Source organism: Neltuma alba, unplaced genomic scaffold (assembly GCF_004799145.2).
Source record: "Neltuma alba isolate B1F8T4 unplaced genomic scaffold, ASM479914v2 tig00007161_pilon, whole genome shotgun sequence".
NCBI classification, from domain to species: domain Eukaryota; kingdom Viridiplantae; phylum Streptophyta; class Magnoliopsida; order Fabales; family Fabaceae; genus Neltuma; species Neltuma alba.
In genome coordinates this window covers 21742-42995 of record NW_021634694.1, presented here as the reverse complement: position 1 = coordinate 42995, position 21254 = coordinate 21742, and the positions used below count along the sequence as shown (strand labels likewise).

General features: G+C 33.4%; 3 protein-coding genes across 3 annotated transcripts; 1 reads left to right on the top strand and 2 right to left on the bottom strand.

Annotated features, from left to right (window-relative positions):
• The first annotated feature begins 81 nt into the window (after positions 1–81).
• LOC114751934 (very-long-chain 3-oxoacyl-CoA reductase 1-like) lies at positions 82–2228 on the top strand. The gene is made up of 3 exons (XM_028940637.1): positions 82–951; positions 1080–1149; positions 1754–2228. The coding sequence occupies exons 1-3, from the start codon at positions 314–316 to the stop codon at positions 2006–2008; spliced, it is 963 nt and encodes a 320-aa protein (XP_028796470.1). The 5' UTR covers positions 82–313; the 3' UTR covers positions 2009–2228.
• Positions 2229–13752: 11524 nt separating this feature from the next.
• LOC114751933 (zinc finger BED domain-containing protein RICESLEEPER 2-like) lies at positions 13753–14979 on the bottom strand. Its single transcript, XM_028940636.1, has 2 exons — positions 13894–14979; positions 13753–13791 (listed from the first exon to the last, which is right to left on the bottom strand). Exons 1-2 carry the CDS (start codon positions 14977–14979, stop codon positions 13753–13755), a joined length of 1125 nt encoding a protein of 374 aa, XP_028796469.1.
• A 5070-nt stretch (positions 14980–20049) lies between these two features.
• Positions 20050–21046, bottom strand: LOC114751931 (uncharacterized). The gene has a single exon (XM_028940633.1). The coding sequence runs from the start codon at positions 21007–21009 to the stop codon at positions 20284–20286; it is 726 nt and encodes a 241-aa protein (XP_028796466.1). The 5' UTR covers positions 21010–21046; the 3' UTR covers positions 20050–20283.
• Positions 21047–21254: the final 208 nt, after the last annotated feature.

Genomic DNA, 21254 nt, shown 5'->3' with positions numbered 1-21254 from the left:
GAAAATATAACATATACAATTATAAAAGACAAGACTGAAAATTTTGGTCCTATTTTATTCGAGTAGTATATCGTTTATGTCCGCTTCATCGGTGGAATTGAATTATTAGTGGATTTGTTCTTACCTGCCATTCAATAATTCAATCGTCTGGTGCCCAGCAGTTCATAGATCCGTGAACCTGCTAGCTTCCCTTCATCATCTACTTTATTTTCATGACCTAACTCGTCATAGACTCTTGCTGGTATCAGTTCGCTGTCCCTAAGCTTAAGCACTCCTCACGAAACTCTCTCAATTGTTCTATCACTCTGCGACAATGGAATGCTGTGTAATGGCGACGCTGAAAACTCATTCTCTATGGTTTAGTTTGCTTTTCGCTGTGGGTTTACTCTCCCTTTTGAGAACCTTCTTAGCTTTTCTGAGATGGGTGTATGCCAATTTTCTCAGGCCCCCAAAAAATCTTATGAAGTATGGATCTTGGGCACTCGTCACTGCTCCCACAGATGGCATTGGCAAGAGTTTTGCTTTTCAGTTGGCTGGTGCAGGGCTTAATCTGGTTTTAGTGGGTCGGAATCCTGAAAAGTTAAAGGATGTTTCCGAGTCGATTCTAGCTAAGTTCGGGAAAACCCAGATTAAAACGGTGGTGGTTGATTTTACTGGATACCTTTCCGAGGGTATGGTCAAGATTCGTGAAGCCATTGAAGGGTTAGATGTTGGAGTCTTGATTAATAATGTTGGGCTCTCTTATCCTTACGCGAGATACTTGCATGAAGTGGACGACGAGCTGCTCCGGAACATGATTAAAGTCAATGTAGAAGGAACAACAAAAGTCACACTAACTGTTCTTCCTGGTATGCTCAAGAGGAAGAAAGGAGCAATTGTTAATATAGGTTCTGGATCATCAGCTGTGATTCCTTCGGATCCCCTTTATGCTGTTTATGCTGCCACAAAAGCGTAAGTAAAGACATTGCTTTTATACAGTTTGCTTCTCAAATTCAGACTCCCAATATATAAACTGCTGAGTATCATGACTGGTATGCTGTTTTATCTGCTCAAATGAAGTTCTCTGTTTGTTTCCTCAGATACATAGATCAATTCTCGAGGTGTCTATATGTTGAGTATAAGAAAAGTGGGATTGACGTCCAGTGTCAGGTATTGTAATATTTCGTTTTGACCCCTCAATAGCAGTTGTTCTGTATTTCTGTGAATAAATTACCAAGTTAGAAGGGGGAAATTCGGGTGATCCTTGTTTCGATTAACTCAAAAGAACAGAAGAGTGAAGATATAAAATCCCATCTCCTCTGTTTTTCCGAATTTAGAGAGCAGGCACTAAGTTTGACATTACAAGTAGGATTGAATCTACTACCTCTCACCTACAAACAAGCTTTAATGTCACTAGATTATAGGGCTATTGATAAAATCTCATCTCAATTTTGCTCCCATATGTTTCTGCTTGTGTCTTAGTTGTTTGACATGTTTCCATTAGAGTTCTACTGCTCTAACTCTAGGACTTCTACCCATATGAATTGATCCTAACTTACTCAATTCGCCTCTCGCTTGGGAGAACAGGGTTGATGCTGTTCACTGGATACAACTTGATCATTATTGTGTGTGTTTGATAATTGATACTTTTCACTTGAAGTACATATCAGCAAACTACTCCTCTGAGCATGTTCCCTTGAACAACTAACCTATATATTAGAAAAGAACTTTCGGTAGATATAATTGTGAATTGTGTTATGAACTGTGGAATTAGGTTCCATTACAAGTGGCAACAAAGATGGCATCAATAAAGAGATCTTCATTTTTTGCGCCATCAAGTGATGAATATGCGAAAGCCGGCATGCGGTGGATTGGGTACGAGCCTCGTTGCTCACCTTACTGGACTCATTCCATTCTGTGGGCATTGGCTGCGTCATTGCCTGAGTCTCTGGTCGATTCTTTGCGTCTCTGGTCCTGCCTTCGTATTAGAAAGAGAGGACAGCTCAAGGAAGCAAGGAAGAAGGAATAAACCAAAACAAAAACCTTTAAACATACTATAAAATATGTTTTTGTCTGTATTTGTATTACCATGTTCATGATTTGTAATCTTCAATGAAGAGAAATGGTATTGGATTTGAGGAAGGCCATAAGATGCTCTGTATCTACGTGAGGCATCTGAAGATCAAAGTTCAGAAAGATATTAAGGTTTGGTGTTGAGGGAGAAATGACATTGTTCCTAAGTTTTGATTTCCTTTGGTGCATCAGATCACGCCATGTAGTGCTTTCTGACTGAGACAGAAGGAGAAGAGGGAGAGAGTGTGATTATAAAAATTGGATCACATTCAGAATCTCATTTTCTCATGTCACTATCTTTTCAGCTGTGTGACTTGTGACAGAAGTTTTATTTGCATTGTTTCTCTGTTCAACCAGATAACTGCATGATTTCAGATTACCTTTATAAGGTCTATTATGCTGCTTCCAGTCCTAATTACAATATGTTTTGTCGAGAATATTAATTTTTTTCACCTAAACTTCTAACTAATTATAAGACTTTGTAACTTATAAACTATACTACCTTAACTAGGACCTGTTTAGAACAGTTTATAAGTAGCTTATAAATAGCTTCTTAATAGTGATTTACAGAATATGAGATAAGTACGTAAGAAGAGTTTTGTCTCGATTTTTGTGAAACTTATAGGAGATTTCTGAAGCCCTCCCAAACATGCCCCTAATGATTTTTATCAAGGTTAAGTTTAATATTTTACAAGAAATAACTCATTTTGAATTAAGTTCATTAATTTATGTAAGATTATTTTCAAGCTTTTATAATAAAGACAGAAAGTAATAGTTTTCTTTTTTTTTTTAGCAAGACGACTCAATATCCTTAGTCATTCCCAATACAACTAGAGAATAATTTATTGATGTTCGAGCTTATTCAAATCAGGTTGAGCTAGATTATGAAAAATGACAATGGTTTTTTTTTTTTAAGTTTTTTTTTTCCCGTAAGAGAGAAAGCTCTCTTTTTAATATTTAACATAGTTACATCTTCAAAACTTGAACGTGACATCTTTGATTAAATTGGTATAGTCTCCTGATAGTTGAACCAAACATTTGATTAATGGGAGAAGATTCCTGTTTATAGTATGAACAGCTTCTTTTCCCTAAATGGATGATCCCTTGTAAGTGAACCATTCGATTTAATTTTATGGTTAAAAATTAAAAATTAATCTATATTATTAGAAGTTGCATTAAATCATAAGAGCTACATGAGGTGTTTTTGGATGTATCTATGGCTGAAAGGGACAATAGGTTTGCATGTATAAAATTTGATATTATCCGTTGCCAGAAAAGAAATACGGCGGAAAGAGTGATAATTGAGAAAGTTAAATTTGAAATATAAAATTTGAGAATGATTTTCATAACAAGAAAACTGAAAATGACCAAAAAAGTTGAGCACAGTTGTTAAATAATTAGATCTCTTAAACACGTTGCAAGGGATTCGCTTCTGTATCTCTGCGTTTTCAAGGTTTAATTATTGATTATTGGTTGGAAGATACCCTTAGTTTGGGTGAAAATAATCTAAGTTAGGTTTTCGCTAAATAAGTTTAAGCTTGAAATATATGTCTAAGGCTGGAATATGAATTTGAGCCTGCACATAGGATTTTTTTAAGCCCAAACCTAAGCTTTCAAAAAGCTTAACATTGTTCCCTGGTCAAAAAACAAAAAAAAGCTTGACATTGTTTAAAACTTTTTTAAAAAGCTACTTACAACGAAGCATTTAAATAGGCGTAAAAACCTATTTTCACAAGTTATAAATAACCCTTCAAACTTATTTAAAAGCTCAATGACAATAGATGCGTAAGCAAATAAGAATAAGAAAAAACCAATGATCCATAGACTAAAATGACACCCTTTTTTAAAATCAACTAACCAAAATAAGTGACATGTAAAACTGAATTTAACTTATTTTTCTTTTTGTAGAAAGTAGGGCAAAATCCTCTAAATAAGATTGTAATATTTCATTTGTGCGTCATTAAAATAAACTCACGGCTACTATCATGCTTCGAACAAACGGTGCAAATCAAGAAAAAAGGAGTGAGGTGCGATCAAGGAGAACAGAGGAAGAGGTTAGCACTTAACGAATTAAAAAAAAAGTTTGAGCTTATGTGTGAATAATGAGATATTAACTCAATGTTAATACTCGTCTGGTTCTTAATATGGGATCGATTTAACTACTTTGATTAAATTAAAAAAATTAGTTAAGTTAGGTAATAATAATAAATATGACATATGTTTCTCAAAATATCTTCAGTTAAAATTTCTATAAAAACTGATATTTAAAAAAATGTTTTAAATTATTTTATTAAAAATATAAAACAGTAGAATTGATGTATATGTGAAATTACTGAGTAATAAGTATTCACTCACTTTTAAAATATACAGGTGTATTATTAATGAATAATAATTATTATTGTGGTATTTAATTATTTAATATTGGTAATTTAGGAAAGAATTGGGAAATGTGATAAATAAGTCCTATATTTATGATTAAAATCAACCATCTAATTAGGTCTTATATTAAAGACCGGAAGAGTATTAAATTAATAACTAGAAATTTCTACCCCATGCGATGCACTGATTAGAATATTTGATTAGATTTTAAATTCTAATCAATATTCATTTTTTATAGGAGTATAGCTTTTTTATTCATTCAAATGAGATTTGAATTAGATATGCTGGAATTTAAAAGAAACATATGAAAATTTAAATTTATTTATTTATTTACCCATCCAATTGAAATTTCATTTAGCAATGATGTTCCTTATTTAATTCAATATACCAAAATTCTAATCAAAGTATTATTCAAATATCATTAATTTAATATATTCAGATATCATAATGTCATAACCCGACCCGTTTTTAAACGAATAGAGTATTACCAGTTTTCAAGAATATAGTTTATTTTATAAATAATTTATAAAATTGATTTATATTATATTATATATAATTATACATAATAGTTGAAATAAAAAAATTAACAGGCCAAGCATGTAGGTTTGAAAGCTAGACCTTACGAAAATAAACATGACCTATCTGTCAGAATAAATCCAACACTGCGTCTGAGTATGATTTATTTACTAAATAGGTTAAACTATATGCAAAGTACATTAGGCCATGGGTCCTTCATAAGAGTCTCACTTACTTCCATCTCTACCCTCAGTAGTTAATACACACACAAAAATATTGAAAATTGTAATAATTAATTCGTGAGTTGTACTAACTCTTACCAAACACTTAAAAAAAGAGGACCACTATCCACAAAAGATCCCATGCCCCACGCATCCTAACAAGTCATGGCATTATTCTGAACAGTTCTCATCATCAAATATACGCTATTCATGCACTATTCGTGACTTCTAATAATTAGCAAATGATGTTATCATTTTTCAGCATAAGTATTAGCCAATTTTGTTTGACAGAAAAAGCATTAACCAAATTTAATAAACATGGATTCTGTTAGGAGAAATTACAAATAAAACCCCCCGAATATGTAAAATTGTGATCTGAGACCCTGAATTTGGAAAATAGCAAATAAGGACCCGATCTTACTTTTGCAAATATGAAATGTTAGTGAAATGTCTGAAATGCCTCCCAGTTAAATTGTGATTTGGTCTACTAAAATTGTCATTCACTAAAGTGAACTTATCATTTTCCATAGTCAACTCGTCATTTGGCATACCCTCAGCCAAGTTATGATTTGGTCTACTGAAATTGCCATTCACCAAAATAAACTTGTCATTTGCCTGAGCGACATTTCAGACATTTCACCCATATTTCATATTTGCAAAAGTGGAATCAGGTCCTTATTTGCTATTTTCCAAATTCAGGTCCCAAAGCATAATTTTACATATTCAAGGGTCTTTATTTGTAATTTTCCCATTCTATATTCATACAAAATGATAAGGAATTGACTTCTATTATTTGAATAGATTACGAGGGTGTTTGGATGAAACTAAACCATGGTTTAAAGAATAGCTTCTAGAGAATAAATTTTCTGAAAAATAGATTTTGTGAAAAAGTGATTATGAGAAGTGAGAGTGTTTGGATAGTTGTTACCAGAAGCACTTTTTACATGTGCAAATTACTAAAAAAGGCATAAGTCAATATGACAATTATATAAGAGATAGATTTTATAATACATTTTGATTTGAAGGAATCAAATTGTTAATAAAATAATTTTTACCAACATAATTAATAATATATAAGATAATATAATTAATAAATAATTAATATGTATATATATTTATAAATTATAAGATTAAATATGTTTATAGAAAAATGATTATTTTTTCTAATAGAAAAATATTAATTTGCTTTAAAGATTTTAAACGTGAAATTCTATAACATTTTTTCACAATTAGTTTTTATAATAACATACTACCTCTCATCTTTAATATAATTAATTAATTATTACTACATGTGTAAAAATATTTATAAAATATAAGATTAAAAATATTTTTGAAAAAGAAGAATAATTTTTTATAAACAGAAAAGAAATTTTAAAAAAAAGTACAATGTAACAACATACTACCTCTTTCTGGTTTTTAAAAAAAAAAAAAAAAAATACCACCTCTCTAAACAGTGAAGGACCGGAAGATTGAAGCTTGAGGGGCATATGTGTCTAGTCCCAAAAAAAGATCCTCATATCCATATGACACTCTCCAATTTTTTTCCAAAAGCAGATTCAAAATGCTTTTTTCAAAATCATGGTTTTGATTTTTTTATGGGTGTTTGCGTTATTTTTTCTCTAAACCATGATTTGGGGAGACACCCAAACACACCCTACATGCAAATTTTTCAAATCATTTTATACATCCCCCCGAAAAACTGATCATTTTATACATCCCAAAAAACTGATCATTATTGGTTACAGGTTAACTTCTTAGTTCTTACCAATTGGACTATTTTTTTTTTTGGTCTAGTCTATTTATTCTCTAAACTTCTAAGTCACAATGTGGGTTTGGGATATCAACTAGTGTTTTTAATTTATTTTGGATTTGAGACTAATTTTTATCGGGTTATGAGTGTTAAGTTTTTTCTCCTAGCAAGTACGCATCCTAAGATTCAAACTTGTGCTCTTTTTTTTATGGGACAAGACCATTTTCTACATCAACCAACAAGTTGTTAGCAAAATTAAGAATTCTTTTTTGCTAAGCACATGTATCCTCCTATTAGAGATAATCATATTTAAAGTACTATTTGGTACTAAATGTGGGAACCTCTTTCAACTAAAATTTGAACATTAGTTCATCACGTTGTGAGAGAAGAACCCAAACCCCATTGGTTACTAATAGTATCGCTCTGCTCCTTATTATTTGTTACTAGTAGAAAGAGATTTTGATCCTTTTTATTTGCCACTTATACCATTTTTAATACTTCATTTCCAATTTTATCCCCCTTAATTATAGTAAATGTGAAGAGAAAGGAAATGGATAAAAAATATATATACTAGTACTTAATGCTTTCTTTAATTAGGATAAAAGAAAAAGATTTCATCTATTTATTGCTTTTCTTGATATATGAGAAACTCTTATAAATTACAAATAATCAGAACGTGAGCGGGATATTAATAATTGATCTACTGTGTGGTCTACCCCACCTTATTATATATAGTTCATGCGGCCATTCAACTGTTGAACTATCCCTTTTGCCTAGGGGTGTTCAAGGCCGGCCCGTCCCGGTCGACCCGTTCCGGTCCCGGTCTTATTGGGACGGGACGGATCCGTCCCGAAATTTTTCGGGACGGGACAAAAAAGGGACCGGGACGGGACGGGACACGGGACGGGGTCGTCCCGTCCCGGTCCCGTCCCGGTTCCTTTTTTAAAAAAAAAAATTAATTTTTTAATTTTTTATATAATATCATTTTTTTCATATTTTTTTAAGATTTGAGACTATTGTATGGAACTATGGATATATTTATTTAGAGTTTTTATATTTGTTAATGATTTGAGATTATTGATGATTAGAATTTTTAGCAAGTTTTTATTGTGTTAAAAGCTTTTGTTTAGAGTTTTTAATAACTGTTATATGTAATATTTTGAGCTTTTGTTTAAGAGTGCCCAAACAAATAAAAAAGATGTTTTTATAAGATTTAAGCTCAAAAAAATATAATTAAAAAAATTAGATTTTTTTAAAAAAAATTAAAAAAAATTAAAAAAAATTATTTCGGGACGTCCCAGTCCCGTCCCGGATCCGTCCCGTCCCGACCGGGACCGGGACAACCCCAGGACGGGCTGGGACACGGGACAGAAAATCTGTCCCGTTACTGTTCATCGGGACGAAACCGGGACGGGCCTGTCCCGGTCCCGATCCGTCCCGTGAACACCCTTACTTTTGCCCTAAAGTAAACCATTAGACCGTCCACTTCAGGCCCAATAGTTTCAATAAATCAACCAGAACTAGATGATGATTCATTGATTCTAAATTAATGGGCTCAACATAAACACATTTGGGCCTTGAGAAATGATTCTCTCAGTTCAACATAACCGGAGGTCTCATTCTCATCAGTCCTCTTCTTAATTTCAGCCTTTTTGTCTAACTAATAAGTGAGGTTCCTTAAACTCTACTTCTTTATATATACCAAGAATTTCTTTTATTTTCTGGCCTCTACAACTTTCCATAATTTATAAGTAGTGCGATTTTTGTAAGTAACTTGGGCTTAAATAACTATGTTTCCCAAGTTTTAAATCAAACCATATATGAACTTTCTGCTGAAAATCATTAAGTTGGGTTTAAATTCAGATAATTCATCTTAAATTTTTAGTCATTTTTAGATTGTCAATACATAATTTCCTTTGCTCTTAAGTTGGGTTTTCTGGACCGCTTTATTTTCATGGGGACTTTTGATGAATTGTTATTGAGAGAAGTGGATCACCTCAAGTCTCAGGTTCGATCAAATGTTCTTGAAGGACTTTGAATGATTCTCTGTCTGAGGAATAGCAGCATTAAACTATCGTATCAGATTTATGAAATTCTAACCTGAAAGGTTTCAAGAAAATGTTTCTGGGAATATTGAGAATTGGGCGAGCTGTACAGTAATCTAATAAATGAAAATACGAGTAGAGATCATAGCGTAACTGTGGCATTGTAATCCACTGCTTGGCTAAAAGATGTTAATATCATTGTATGTCAGCTAAGCAGCTCATTGCAATGATTTGGCTACTCTGCTAATCCAACTTTACTACCATATGCCCCAATGTCTGATCAATAATATACAAGCTCTAGATAATTGCATGAGCATTGGTGAGCAATGCAGTTCTTATATTGGTCCATTATCTGATGAGAAAAATATATACAAGCCAAAAACTTATATGCAGCATGAATAAATTATCATCACTTGCAAGTAATCCTTGAGCAACAGTTAAGCAAGTATATGACAGAAATTAAACAGCACAATAACAATAGGAGACACTAAAATTATTAGCGTAAAGAACCTCTCAATGTTAGGATAAACACTGTGTTCTCAATCAAGTGTGCAAACAAGTGTTAACAGCCACAGCTAGCCGAAACATTAGTCTTACAATAGAGAATGAAGAAGTTGGAACATACCCAAAATTCAGAATTCAATGTCAACTTAATATCTCTTACACGCAGAAACAAATTAAATCGACAAGTCAATCATTGAAAACAAGGAACAACCAAAACTTTCGAACAGTATGACTGGGCAAACACATACAATTTCAGCTAACTTGCCTTGTAAATATGCGAAAATAGCTTTATCCCTTCTTTTCTCTCAAGCGGTTGCTCTGTTGCCTTGAATATGGCTTTAAGCTTAAAACATACTCCGACCTCTTTCATTTTAGTTAGTGACGCACTTATGGGTTTTAAATATTTCTTCACACAGGAAGGGGTTCATACCCAACATTATCTTGTGTCCATTTTTTAAAATAGTCTTGATTATTATATAATACTACTCTGATTCTTAATATAATAGTTAGTTGACTAATTTGGATAAATTAATAAAGTTTGTTAAATTAGTTATTTATAATAGTTAGGTGTTATCTTCTCCAAAATATGGGGCTTGTTAAGTTTCTTGTTTTGAAAACAATTTTTTATTTTTAAAAACAGAAAAACAAAAAACCTTGTTTGGTAATTTGTTTTAAGTTGATTGTTTTAAAAAACAAAAAACAATAACATGTGTTTAAAAACCAAAAAAAATTTTAAATGTTTTCTTTTTTCTTTTGTCTTTTTTATTTTTTGTTTTGAAAAGTTTTGAAAAATCTTCTTCTCTTCTAACCTACTATTCACCACTTATCATTAGTAACCACAGCTATCACCTACCAAATATGGTTTTTTATAGTTTTTTTTAAAACATGATTTTTTAAAATTATTATCCAAACAAATTCTTATGTTTTTTTGTTTTCAAAACTTGTTCTAAAAAACAATTTGATAAAATTGTTTTAAAAGCAAGAAAACAAAGAACAAAAACAAACAGGCCCATAATTTCTAATCATATATATAAGTTAGAACTACCATTTGATAAAACATTTAACATGTGTAACTAGTACAAAAAATTCTTTTAAAAAAATAAATAAATATGAGAGATAAAATAAATTGGGATCTTATATTTAAAATCAAATTGAATGTTAAACTAACTCTTTATTTTTAAGAACAGAAGGTAGTATATGTTAATTGAAAATTTTAGTAGTAAAATAGTTTAAATATGTATCTAATGTTGGCATATGCGAGTTACACGTTGCGGTAGGATTGCACATGGGTAGGGCTGGGTAGGACAGGACCTTTGCCCGATGCCCAGCCCGAAGAATGAACGGGTTGGAAAATGCAGCCTGTTGCCCAACCCAAACTTATTAGGCCCTGCCCATGAAAAGCCCTAATAAGTTTGGGCTGGGTAAATGCGAACTGGGCAGGGCGGGCTTCTATGCCCAACAAGTTAATATATTATATTAATTAACTAATTATTTATATCCCTCTAAATAATCTAATGTAACTTTATATTAAAATAGAAACTTGGCCTTAATTTTGTTATTACTAATTACTATACTATGAAACTACTTTTTGTAGTAGCTAAGAGGAGTGGACTATGACAAAAAAATGTTGTTAGTATATTTTATTAAACTTAATTGTTTATCTAGTTTCTAACTCTCAAAATAATTCAAAAATAAATAAGTATAATGAATACTAAATATTGATACAACAATGCGTTTAATTTAGAAAATAAATACGAGGCAAATAAAATATATATAAATAAAATTATATATATTTTTGCGGGCAGGGCCAAATGGGCAGGGCAGCATACCGTGCCCGATGCCCAGCCCTGCCCAACAGTTTGCCCAACCTGAACATACCCAATAGTTCTTTCGGGCCTTTTTTTTAAGACGGGCTGGGTATTTTTTTGTAGGCTTGGGCAGGCATAGCGGGCAATTAGGCTTCATGAACATCCTTACCTTGCGGTACTCTTCTGTCACTTGTATAAGGGTTCAGGCCGGCATTATAGTATTAAGTCAAGAGTACTTTGGATCCCTCCTATATAGTGCTCAAATAAATGACTACTGGAATCGGGGTTTTGCTCGTAGGTAAAGCATACTTATCAATGTGGGCCCCATGTGGGTTCTGTTCTATTTCTATCTTTCATTCTTCCCACTTGAGCAATTAAGCAATTAAGACCATCCAAATTTGTTCTAAGAAAATCAAACTGAAATTTTTTGTTAGTAAAAAACGCCGTCCCATAGCCCAACACATGCCCGAAAGAAGCAGCATGACTGCGCTCCAAGAAAAGCTTCTCTTATAGAAAGTTTCCTACATATCCGATCCAAATCGTCTTCCAAATTCTTCGTAACTTCCAATACCTTTGTTCCAATCTATGTTTTGCCCGTCTTAGAAGAGCTTGATTCATCCTGACGTAACAATATTTGGATCGAACCTTTCTTGGGGAGGCTAGCTAGTATATCCGTCAAACACAAAAAAACATGAATTGATAGTATTCTAAAAACTTCAAGCTATAGTTTATGCTATTATTTGGGTCTAAAATTAGAGTTAGGAATACAGATTGACCTGGCAGGTCAATTGGTGTGAGTTGAAATAACCAGTACCTTGACATATTAACAAAATGTCAACCTAAGCCTACCTACCAACTAGCTAGTAGGTTGGGAAGTTTTCACCCAAGAATGCTAGATATTTAAAATTTTTTTAGATGTAAATTTGTTCTAAAAGTTTAAAATCATAATATTATATTGCTTTCTATTATTAAAACACAAACATTGACTGTTAAGAAAGTGATGTTGACGATATAATTAACATATATCCCTTGAATGATCTTCAAGTTAATTGATCAAATTTAAGTTTAACTTACATTTAATTAATTTATTTAATAACCAATAATGATTAGGATATTAAGGAGAGGTAGATTGAGTGAGCTTAGGGCATGAACATGAACACTTTTGCTTCCACTTCTTGAAGTGTTAGTTTCCTTACTAATGATATCCCCGTTCATTAATATAAAATTTACTTAACTAATTTGATTATATTAAAAAAAATACTTAAATTATATATTTGCCATAAATATGTATTAGTTTTTCTAAAACATCCTCTTAAATCATTTGGATTAAAACTAATCTTTGATACACACTCCATTAACATATATAATTAATAAGGTTAGTTTGTATAAATAAATAAAAACAAAATGGATTGAAATATTATATTTAAGACCAAATTTAACTCCCTATTAACTCTTATATTAGGATCGAAGGCGGATCAATTAGAAGAATATGCCATATATATATCTGTTCATCTAATTACTCTCACATGACTATTAATCTTGTTCTTTCAGATCTCTAATTAGTTCGATCGAGATATTTAGAGGACTACTACTTCAAATTCTTTAACATGGTAAAAAGTATTTTATAAGTCTTCCGCTCTTATTCTCTATGGGAATTATTCTGCGTCCTTGTCTGCTTTATAATTAGAATTGTCCTACATGTTAATTAAAAAAATCAACCAAGAAAAAAATTACCAAACAGAATTGGTGCCATAAATTTTGCGTGTGTGAGGACCGCAAACCAAACCTGAGTTTAATGATATAGCAACTGGAATGCTGATTAAGGACACCATACAGCGTCTAATTAGAGGCTATATTAAATTCTTTTTGACACTTCCTATACATAAATGCTATTTTTGTCGTTAATATAATAATTAGTTTGACTTTTAATTTAATCCTAAATATAAAACCACAATTAGGGATGGGAATAGGCCAGGCCAGGCCATTGTCTTAATAAGCTCGGCCTGATTTGTAACAAATAGACCTGAGCCTAGCCTGTAGCCTATTAAAGGCTTTTTTTTTTTGTCTAAGCTTGGCCTATATAAAAGCCTGGCCTGGCCTAAAGCCTGTTAACAGGCCTGTATCTTTTAAAAATCTATAAACAGGCTAACAGGCCTATCGAAACACAGGCTTAGGCCTTTAAACAGGCCGAGAACAGGCCTTTAAACAGGCTGAGAATAGGCCTTAACAAAATACAGGCCTATGTCTTTAAACAGGCCGAAACAGGCCACTAGTGATCTGAAATAGAGTTGCCAAACAGGGAAAAAAAAAACAGAGAGAACATACAACTAAATAAACTCAAATAAAATCACAATCCACAACTCAAGTACTTAAAATACAAGTTGAAATAATGTTATTAATCAACATTCAACAAGAACATACCAAATACAACAACATTACAAACAAGTTTAAGAAGAATAGTCACCAGTAGCAAATCATCAAATTTTCAATATAATTTCTTCATCTTGTTCGAGCACCTTCAAAAAAAACAAATCAAATGTATAATATTAGATCATATCACAATTTAAGAAGTAAGAAGAATAAGAAACGATATAACTTTTACAATACAAAATTTATACCTTTGGTTTTTTCCTCAAGCCATACTTATTGCAAAGCCAATCCCCACTACAAATAAGCACTTCAATTGATTCTTCATTCAATGTGGAACGATATTCATCGATAACTCTACCTCCAGCACTAAAAATGGACTCCGATGCTATGGTTGAGATTGGAATAGCTAATATGTCAGCAACCATCTTAGATAAAATCTTATACTTCATGCTATTATTTTTCCACCATTCCAAGGCACTGAAGGAGTTAGAATTACCATCAGGAATGTAAACACCGTCCTCAAGATAAGCTTCCAATTCTGATTTCATTAGGGGGACTGCTTGCTTTTCACGAACAATACTCATGATTTGATCAAATCCAGTAACTATAAAAGAACCAGATGCATTGGCAGAAGAGTTATTACCAGCATTATCAACTTCATTATTACCCATTGTGTCTCCTTTATACATGCTTACATACTCATCATACATTGATCTCAAGGCACTCACCACTTTATCTATATTCTCAGAAGCCACATAATCAGGCTTATAAATCAAAGGAAAGCAATAATTAACAACATATAATTTGCACCTGGGATCCAAAACACTTGCAATGGCCATTAACATATTACATTCTCCCCAATATTTGTCAAACTTCTCTTTCATTAAAGCTACCATTTCTCTTATAAAGAAATCATCATCTTCTATGGCATTGTCAATTACTTGCTTCACTCTCCACACTTCAAAAAGATATAAATTTGTAGTAGGATACTCACTACCTGAGATGATATGGGTGGCTAGATTGAATACTTCTAAAAGTTTACAAATCTTCTCAACCTTATTCCAATCCTCTTCTGATGGTGCATAGTTGTAATGTGGCTCTCTTTCCTTATAATCAGGAAAGACAACCTTAAACTTCAAAGCAGTAGACAGCATCCTATATGTCGAATTCCACCTCGTTGGACAATCAAGAATAAGCTTTCTTTCCTTCAAACGTTTCTGCTCAACAACATCACAAAATGCTTTCAGCCTTGAGTCATTATACTTGATATATTTCACACTCTCTCGAACATTATGTATAATGTCCCTAATTCTTCCAAGGCTATCTTGCACCATTAAGTTTAATATGTGTGCACAACATCTAACATGAAACAAATCACCACCTAGAGGTAATGAACTACTAAGTGATAAAGTGTCCTTAAGAGCTCTTAAACAAGAATCATTGTAAGAAGCATTGTCAACTGACACAGAAAACACTTTGTTTTCAATACCCCAACCCTTAAAACACTTGAAAATAGCATATGCCACATCAATTCCTCATCTAGGAGCAGGAACTTTCACAAAACTCAAAACTCGCTTGTGAAGATTCCATCCCGAATCAATGAAATGCCCGATGATGACCATGTATTCAGCTACTTGGTGAGCTGATTTCCACATATCAGTAGTCAAACTAATCTTGTTCACACCTTCTAATAAGGCCTTCAATTGTTTCTTCTCTGCCTCATATATCGCTAAACAATCATTTCTTGCTGTCTTTCGAGATACTTTTTGAAATTCAGAATTTGCATATTGAAAGCCCCACATCCAAACTTCATCCTCAACAATATTAAAAGGATATTAATGCACCATGATTGCAGTAGCTATTATTTCCCTCATCTTTTCATTAGAATATCTAGCACCCGGTGTCAAAAATGGATTAATGCTCAGATTGGAAGGTTGAAATGGAATTGTGGGTTGCTTGCTTTGTGAAGAAACAAGCAACTTTCTTTGCAAACAGATAGTGACATGTCTTCGAAGATGGCTAGTACTAGCTCCCTTCCCTGAGTACACGAATAGTTATTTACAATACTTGCATTTCCCTTTGATCCCATTATCAGTTTCAACTTGATCAAACTCCTCCCAAATGGTTGAGGTTTTTCACCTCTTCTTTTGAATAATACTATCATTAACATCATTTCCTTCGTTAGTTTGTTGACTAGAATCTGTTGGTATTTGTTGACTAGCCACAATAGTGTTAGAAGGAACTGAATTAGATGACATTGTTTCACTCTCAAACGGAGATGACATTAACTAGAAATGAAACATAGAGCATATATTACCATTCCATTATTGATGCAAAATATCATAACAATAAATTGAAAAAAAAATCATGTATCAGTACAACATTAACTAAAATCATGTATTCGCTTCATGGTACCACTGGGGATCAATTCTGCAAACAGTATAATTCATTTATGGTTTCTGCAGAGTCCCTCTTGTATGCATAAAGAAAAACAAATGAAATGATGTAAAGTTTATAAGGACCACCATTAAAATTGAATCAGAGTCAAGTCTAACAATATATATCGAATGCATCAAAATCACATGGCATTTGAAGGAACCAAGAATATCAGCACGGCATTTTCTAATTTAGCGCAGAATCCACAAACAACAATATCAGCACAGCATTTTCAGTTTTTCACCCCTAAAAACAATATCAGCACGGCATTTGAAGGAACCAAGAAGCTTACCAAGCTAGATGAGGAGCGAGGACTGAGGAGGAGGAGCAGTCGCCAATGCTCTGTCTTGTGAGGAGTGAGGCCGAATGATGAGAGACAAGAGGATGAAGATAGGTCAGATAAAACCAACGTTGCAACTTGCGAGCATTGGAGACAGGGTGGACGTTGCGACCACTGGAGATCAAAGCAGACATCACGAGCACTAGAGTAGGAGCTGATGTCGCGAGCACTGGAGACTGACGAGGAGGAGGAGCCGACGTCACGAGCACCGGAGGACTGAATGAAGGCCGACTGTTTGACTTTTTGAAGCTCAGATATGGAGACTCGAGAGTGAGCAGTGGCGCCAGCAGTGGCGCCGGTGAGCTCTAGAAACTGAATCTAAGACAGTCTTTGACTGAGATTCTGAGAACTAAGAAGAGCAGAGTGTGGTCTATAGGACTCGGATTCGGTGACCGGAGTCTAGAGTTGGCGTGATGGCGTCTCGGCGAATTGCAATGAACAGAGGCGAAAATGCTAAACCTAGGGAGAGTTGTGTGTCCGCGAGACCGCGATGGTCTATTGGTATGATGGAACTCAGTGTGTGTAGAGCAAATAATTTTTTTTGCCAATTTATTTGACTAGCTTTAAAATTATATATTATGCAAAAGAAATAACAACAAAACATGTTGGTCCGGTGGTGGAGTTGCTGTATTCTTCTCATCCATCCGTAGGTCTTAAGTTCAAGACCTATCTTTTGCATAATCTACATATAATATTTAAAATACCTAACAGGCCCAGGCCGCCTGACAGGCTTAATAGGCTTCTCATAGAGCCTAAGCCTGGCCTGTTAGGTGAAATAGGCCTTGAAAAATGCCTGAGCCTGTGTTTATTTTGTAACAGGCCTGGCCTGATTAGGCCGAAAGTAGGCCAGGCTATAGGCCCCTGACAGGCCGCCTGGCCTATTCCCACCCCTAACCACAATCCACTTTGACTCATATTTATCCATTTTTTAAAATAATTTTTGTAATAGTTGTACATATTAAAAGTTCTATCAAATAGTAATTTTGGCTAATACATATGATTAATAAGAATATTCTAGGAAAGACAAAACCTATAACTAAATTAGCTAATTTTTTTAATTTTTTCAAAATAATCAACTAGGTCTTATATTAAATATCGGAGGTAGTATTAAATTATTTAGTTAATTACCACTCTTATTTTAAAAAAAAACAAATTCAATAATAATGCCGTGTTTTGCTTAGCACTTTGAATGAAAATCTTATTGAATTAAAATGCCAGATGAAGTTCATTAGTGCAACTAGCAAGCTATAGTATACCTATATATGTGTGTGTGTGTGTGTGTATGGTCTCACTCTAGAAACCAATAATGCAAAACGAAAAGCATTATACTATCACTGCTATAAGAGAGCTAAATAAGAAATTTACTTTGATCTTAAATATAATTTCTCAGTTCATAATTTGTTTCCTAAATATCCTTATTGCATATAATAAGAAACTTTTCATATGGGTTGCTATAATGTACATGTTTATATAGAGAATTATAAGAAAACTAAGATATATTTGTTACAAATAAATAACTTTATTAATTTTTTTAATCAACTCAAATTAGTTAAGTAGCTACTCCATCCAATTCAAAATATAAGATAAACTTTATCTATTTATGTTTATCAAAAAATTAGTTAGAATCAGTTTAAAATAATAAATATGTAAAACATGTACTTTTTTTTCTCCAAATATGCCCTTATTAGTAAAAAGAATATGTAAGAGATATAATAAATGAATCAAAGAGGAAAAAGAATATATTGGTGTAAAATTGAAAAAAAAAACTCATTAAATAATTAGACAAAAATGAATGTTATCTTATAAAAAATAAAAAAAAAGCCCCTTCAACAAGGTTTAGCTTATATTTTAAACCCAAGAGAGTATTATATTAAAGACCACAAGTAATATTAGTCACCTCGTGAATCCTAAGATGAGAAGTATCATCATCATCAAAAAGTGGAACTGATTTGAGTACCCATTTTTATGATGAACACCCAAAACTTATTCTATTTGAACTGTCCAAACCATTTATGGACCATTTAGATTTATTTTTTTTATTTTTAAAATAATTATTTTAATAAGTATAGAATCTAAAATAAAAATAATCTCTTAGCTATCACTTTATTCAAGAAAATAATTTTATTTGGTTGAAAATAGTTAATTAAAAATTATAACATCTGGATTGTTGATATCAAACATGAATAGTTAAGATAAAATGAGCTTTGAATTCTCATCCTCCTAGAGGTGAAATCAGCACGCTAACCGGTTGATCAAAAAGTTAGTAGTTAGAATAAAATATACTGAGCCGCTCAATTTTGAACAGAAATTGGAATTTGATATGATCCCCATATCAAATCCATTTACAGTCATATGATTGGCGTGTGTGCGCCCGTAAACAAACGGGCAGGTAGCTAGCGAAGCTAGCTAGATCCGAGTATGAGGGAAATGGTAAACACTTTTTCTGTGTCCAAAGCGCAGCGGAGGAAGACGGAAGATAAAGTAAACGGCGGTTGTCACGGGCAAGTTCTAATTCTGTCCCACAAAGCCTCGACACCATTATTCTTCTTCCTCCTCACCTCACGCTTTGCATATATTATTCATTTTCCAATATATTGCCCACTTTATTTCCTTTTATATATTGTGTGTGTGTGTCTGTGCGCATGTGACTCTTTTTTTGTTGATGGAGAAAAACAAATGGGAAGGTTAGGCTATGTGAGCTGTTTTGAGAAGGTCACAACTCACAACAAACGAACACACATGGATATATATGCATGGTAGTTGGAAATTTATTTGTATCAGATAAGTATGCATTTTCTTTTCCAGCTGCTATATCTCTCTACTTTCTCATGCATATATGCCTCTTAAAATCGTTGTGACTAAATTTAGTAATCTTTTTTTGGAGATAATTAAGAGATATTTATTTCTAAAAATAAAAGTTTTTCTGATCAACCCCACATATATAATGAAATCAATTGGGATACTATTTTATTTATATTTACATCAAACAAGCTTCGTTGGCTAGAGATATGTTCGTTTGATATATATAATTCTACATTGCCCCCACATTCCATTTTCATAGGATACCCGCCACAAAATTTTGAGGTTCGGCAATATATAATATAGCTATATGTCCGCCGGCTATCTGCATGGCAATTTAAAAATGTTGCTTTTTGATAATTAGAAGATACCACATTATATTGACCTCATTTTTTTTAATCCGGCCAAATGTGATATTAAATCCAATGAATTTATCATGTTTTTAAGCCATCCGTCATGCGCAATATTATATTCAGGTCATATTTACCTTGACTCGGATCAAGCTTTCTCAACCATCTAAATTTAATTTGGATGGTTTATATTTAGTTTCTTTTTATTTTTATTTTGTAAAATAATTGTTTTAATGGTGTAAAATCAAAAATAAAAATAATTTCTTAACTATCTCTTTTAAAAAAATAATTTTTAATTTAAAAATAAATAATTAAAAATGTTAAATTCAGATTGCTCATCAAGTGATGGATGCTGTTGCTCATCACCAAAACCGGGTAATCTCCATGCATATATAACAGTTGATTAATCTTTTGACCCAAAAAAAAAAACAGTTGATCACCAAAAAAGAAAATAAATTAAGATAAGAACGAATAAATAATTTAAATATAATTTCTAGACATTAATTTACTTTCCATTTCAATTTATGAACAAAAGGGTCAAAATGAACCCCAACAAAGAAAGCAGAACTACCTGCAATTTCTAAACTTTAAATACAACTGCAGCATTCCAAATCTTCAGAGATTCTACAAACTATAAATTCATCCAACAAAAAAAAAAGGGAAAATAAGAAAAGTCCTTTAATTTGCCGCGACGAAAATAATTAGAATTAAAATCATTGTTTCTTCCGAAAGACGACTTCTGTGTCTAACCCAAAAGCGTCAACTTTACGTACGTGAACCAGTTCCGATCTTCTGAACAGCTCCTTCAATGGCGTCACGCTGTACAGATCGTTCGCCGAGTACTTATCCGGCCGCCGGCTCAGCGTCACGTGCAACACACACACCCCTCCTTTCTTCAACGTCCTCTCTATCTCCCCCACGAATCTCTCCGGATACAGCGCGTGATCGAACACGTTCGAGAACTCGAAGTCGAACGTCTCATTCTTGAATGGCTGATCGTGAAAATCTCCCTTCAACACCAATGGCGGATATGGAACCAAGTCTATCCCCACCGACTCCGATACTCCTATCCGTCGCAGAGCTTCCACCTCCTGCCCGACCCGAGCTCCGATACACAGAGACTTGGACGAGTTTTTCAGGAGGTTTTCGCCCTGGAGTTTCTGAAAATACTGTGAGAAAACGGATATTTTCCGGTCCCAGTCTCGGGTGGTCCAGATTTTCCGGAGCTTTGGGTTGAGCGTCTTGTCGAGCTGGCGACGGATGTAGGCGTCGTAGGAGGAGTAACCGCCTCGGATCCTGAGATCTTGGGTGGATCCGAGATAATCCTGGCGGCTTTGCGGCGGAGAAGGACGGCGATGGTATCGGAGGTAAGTGAGAAGGGAGAGAGAGAGGAAGAGAGAAAGAAGGAAGAATCCGGGAATGGCCGTCGTTTTCATCATTTCATGCCGTTCTCTCTCTTCGCTCGCGATCGCGTCTCTATCGTTGGTTCATGGGGACGAAGAGGAGGAGAAAGAAGAAAGCGAGATAGGTGGTTGTGTGTTTATATAGGTGTGTATATATAGTCATAGATGTATTATTTTAATTAATTTAGTATTAATAAAAGGAGAGAATGACATTTTAAGACCAACATGTAACATTAATTTTATTTTGTAACCGAACAATTCCAAAATTCTAGTTTAGACAT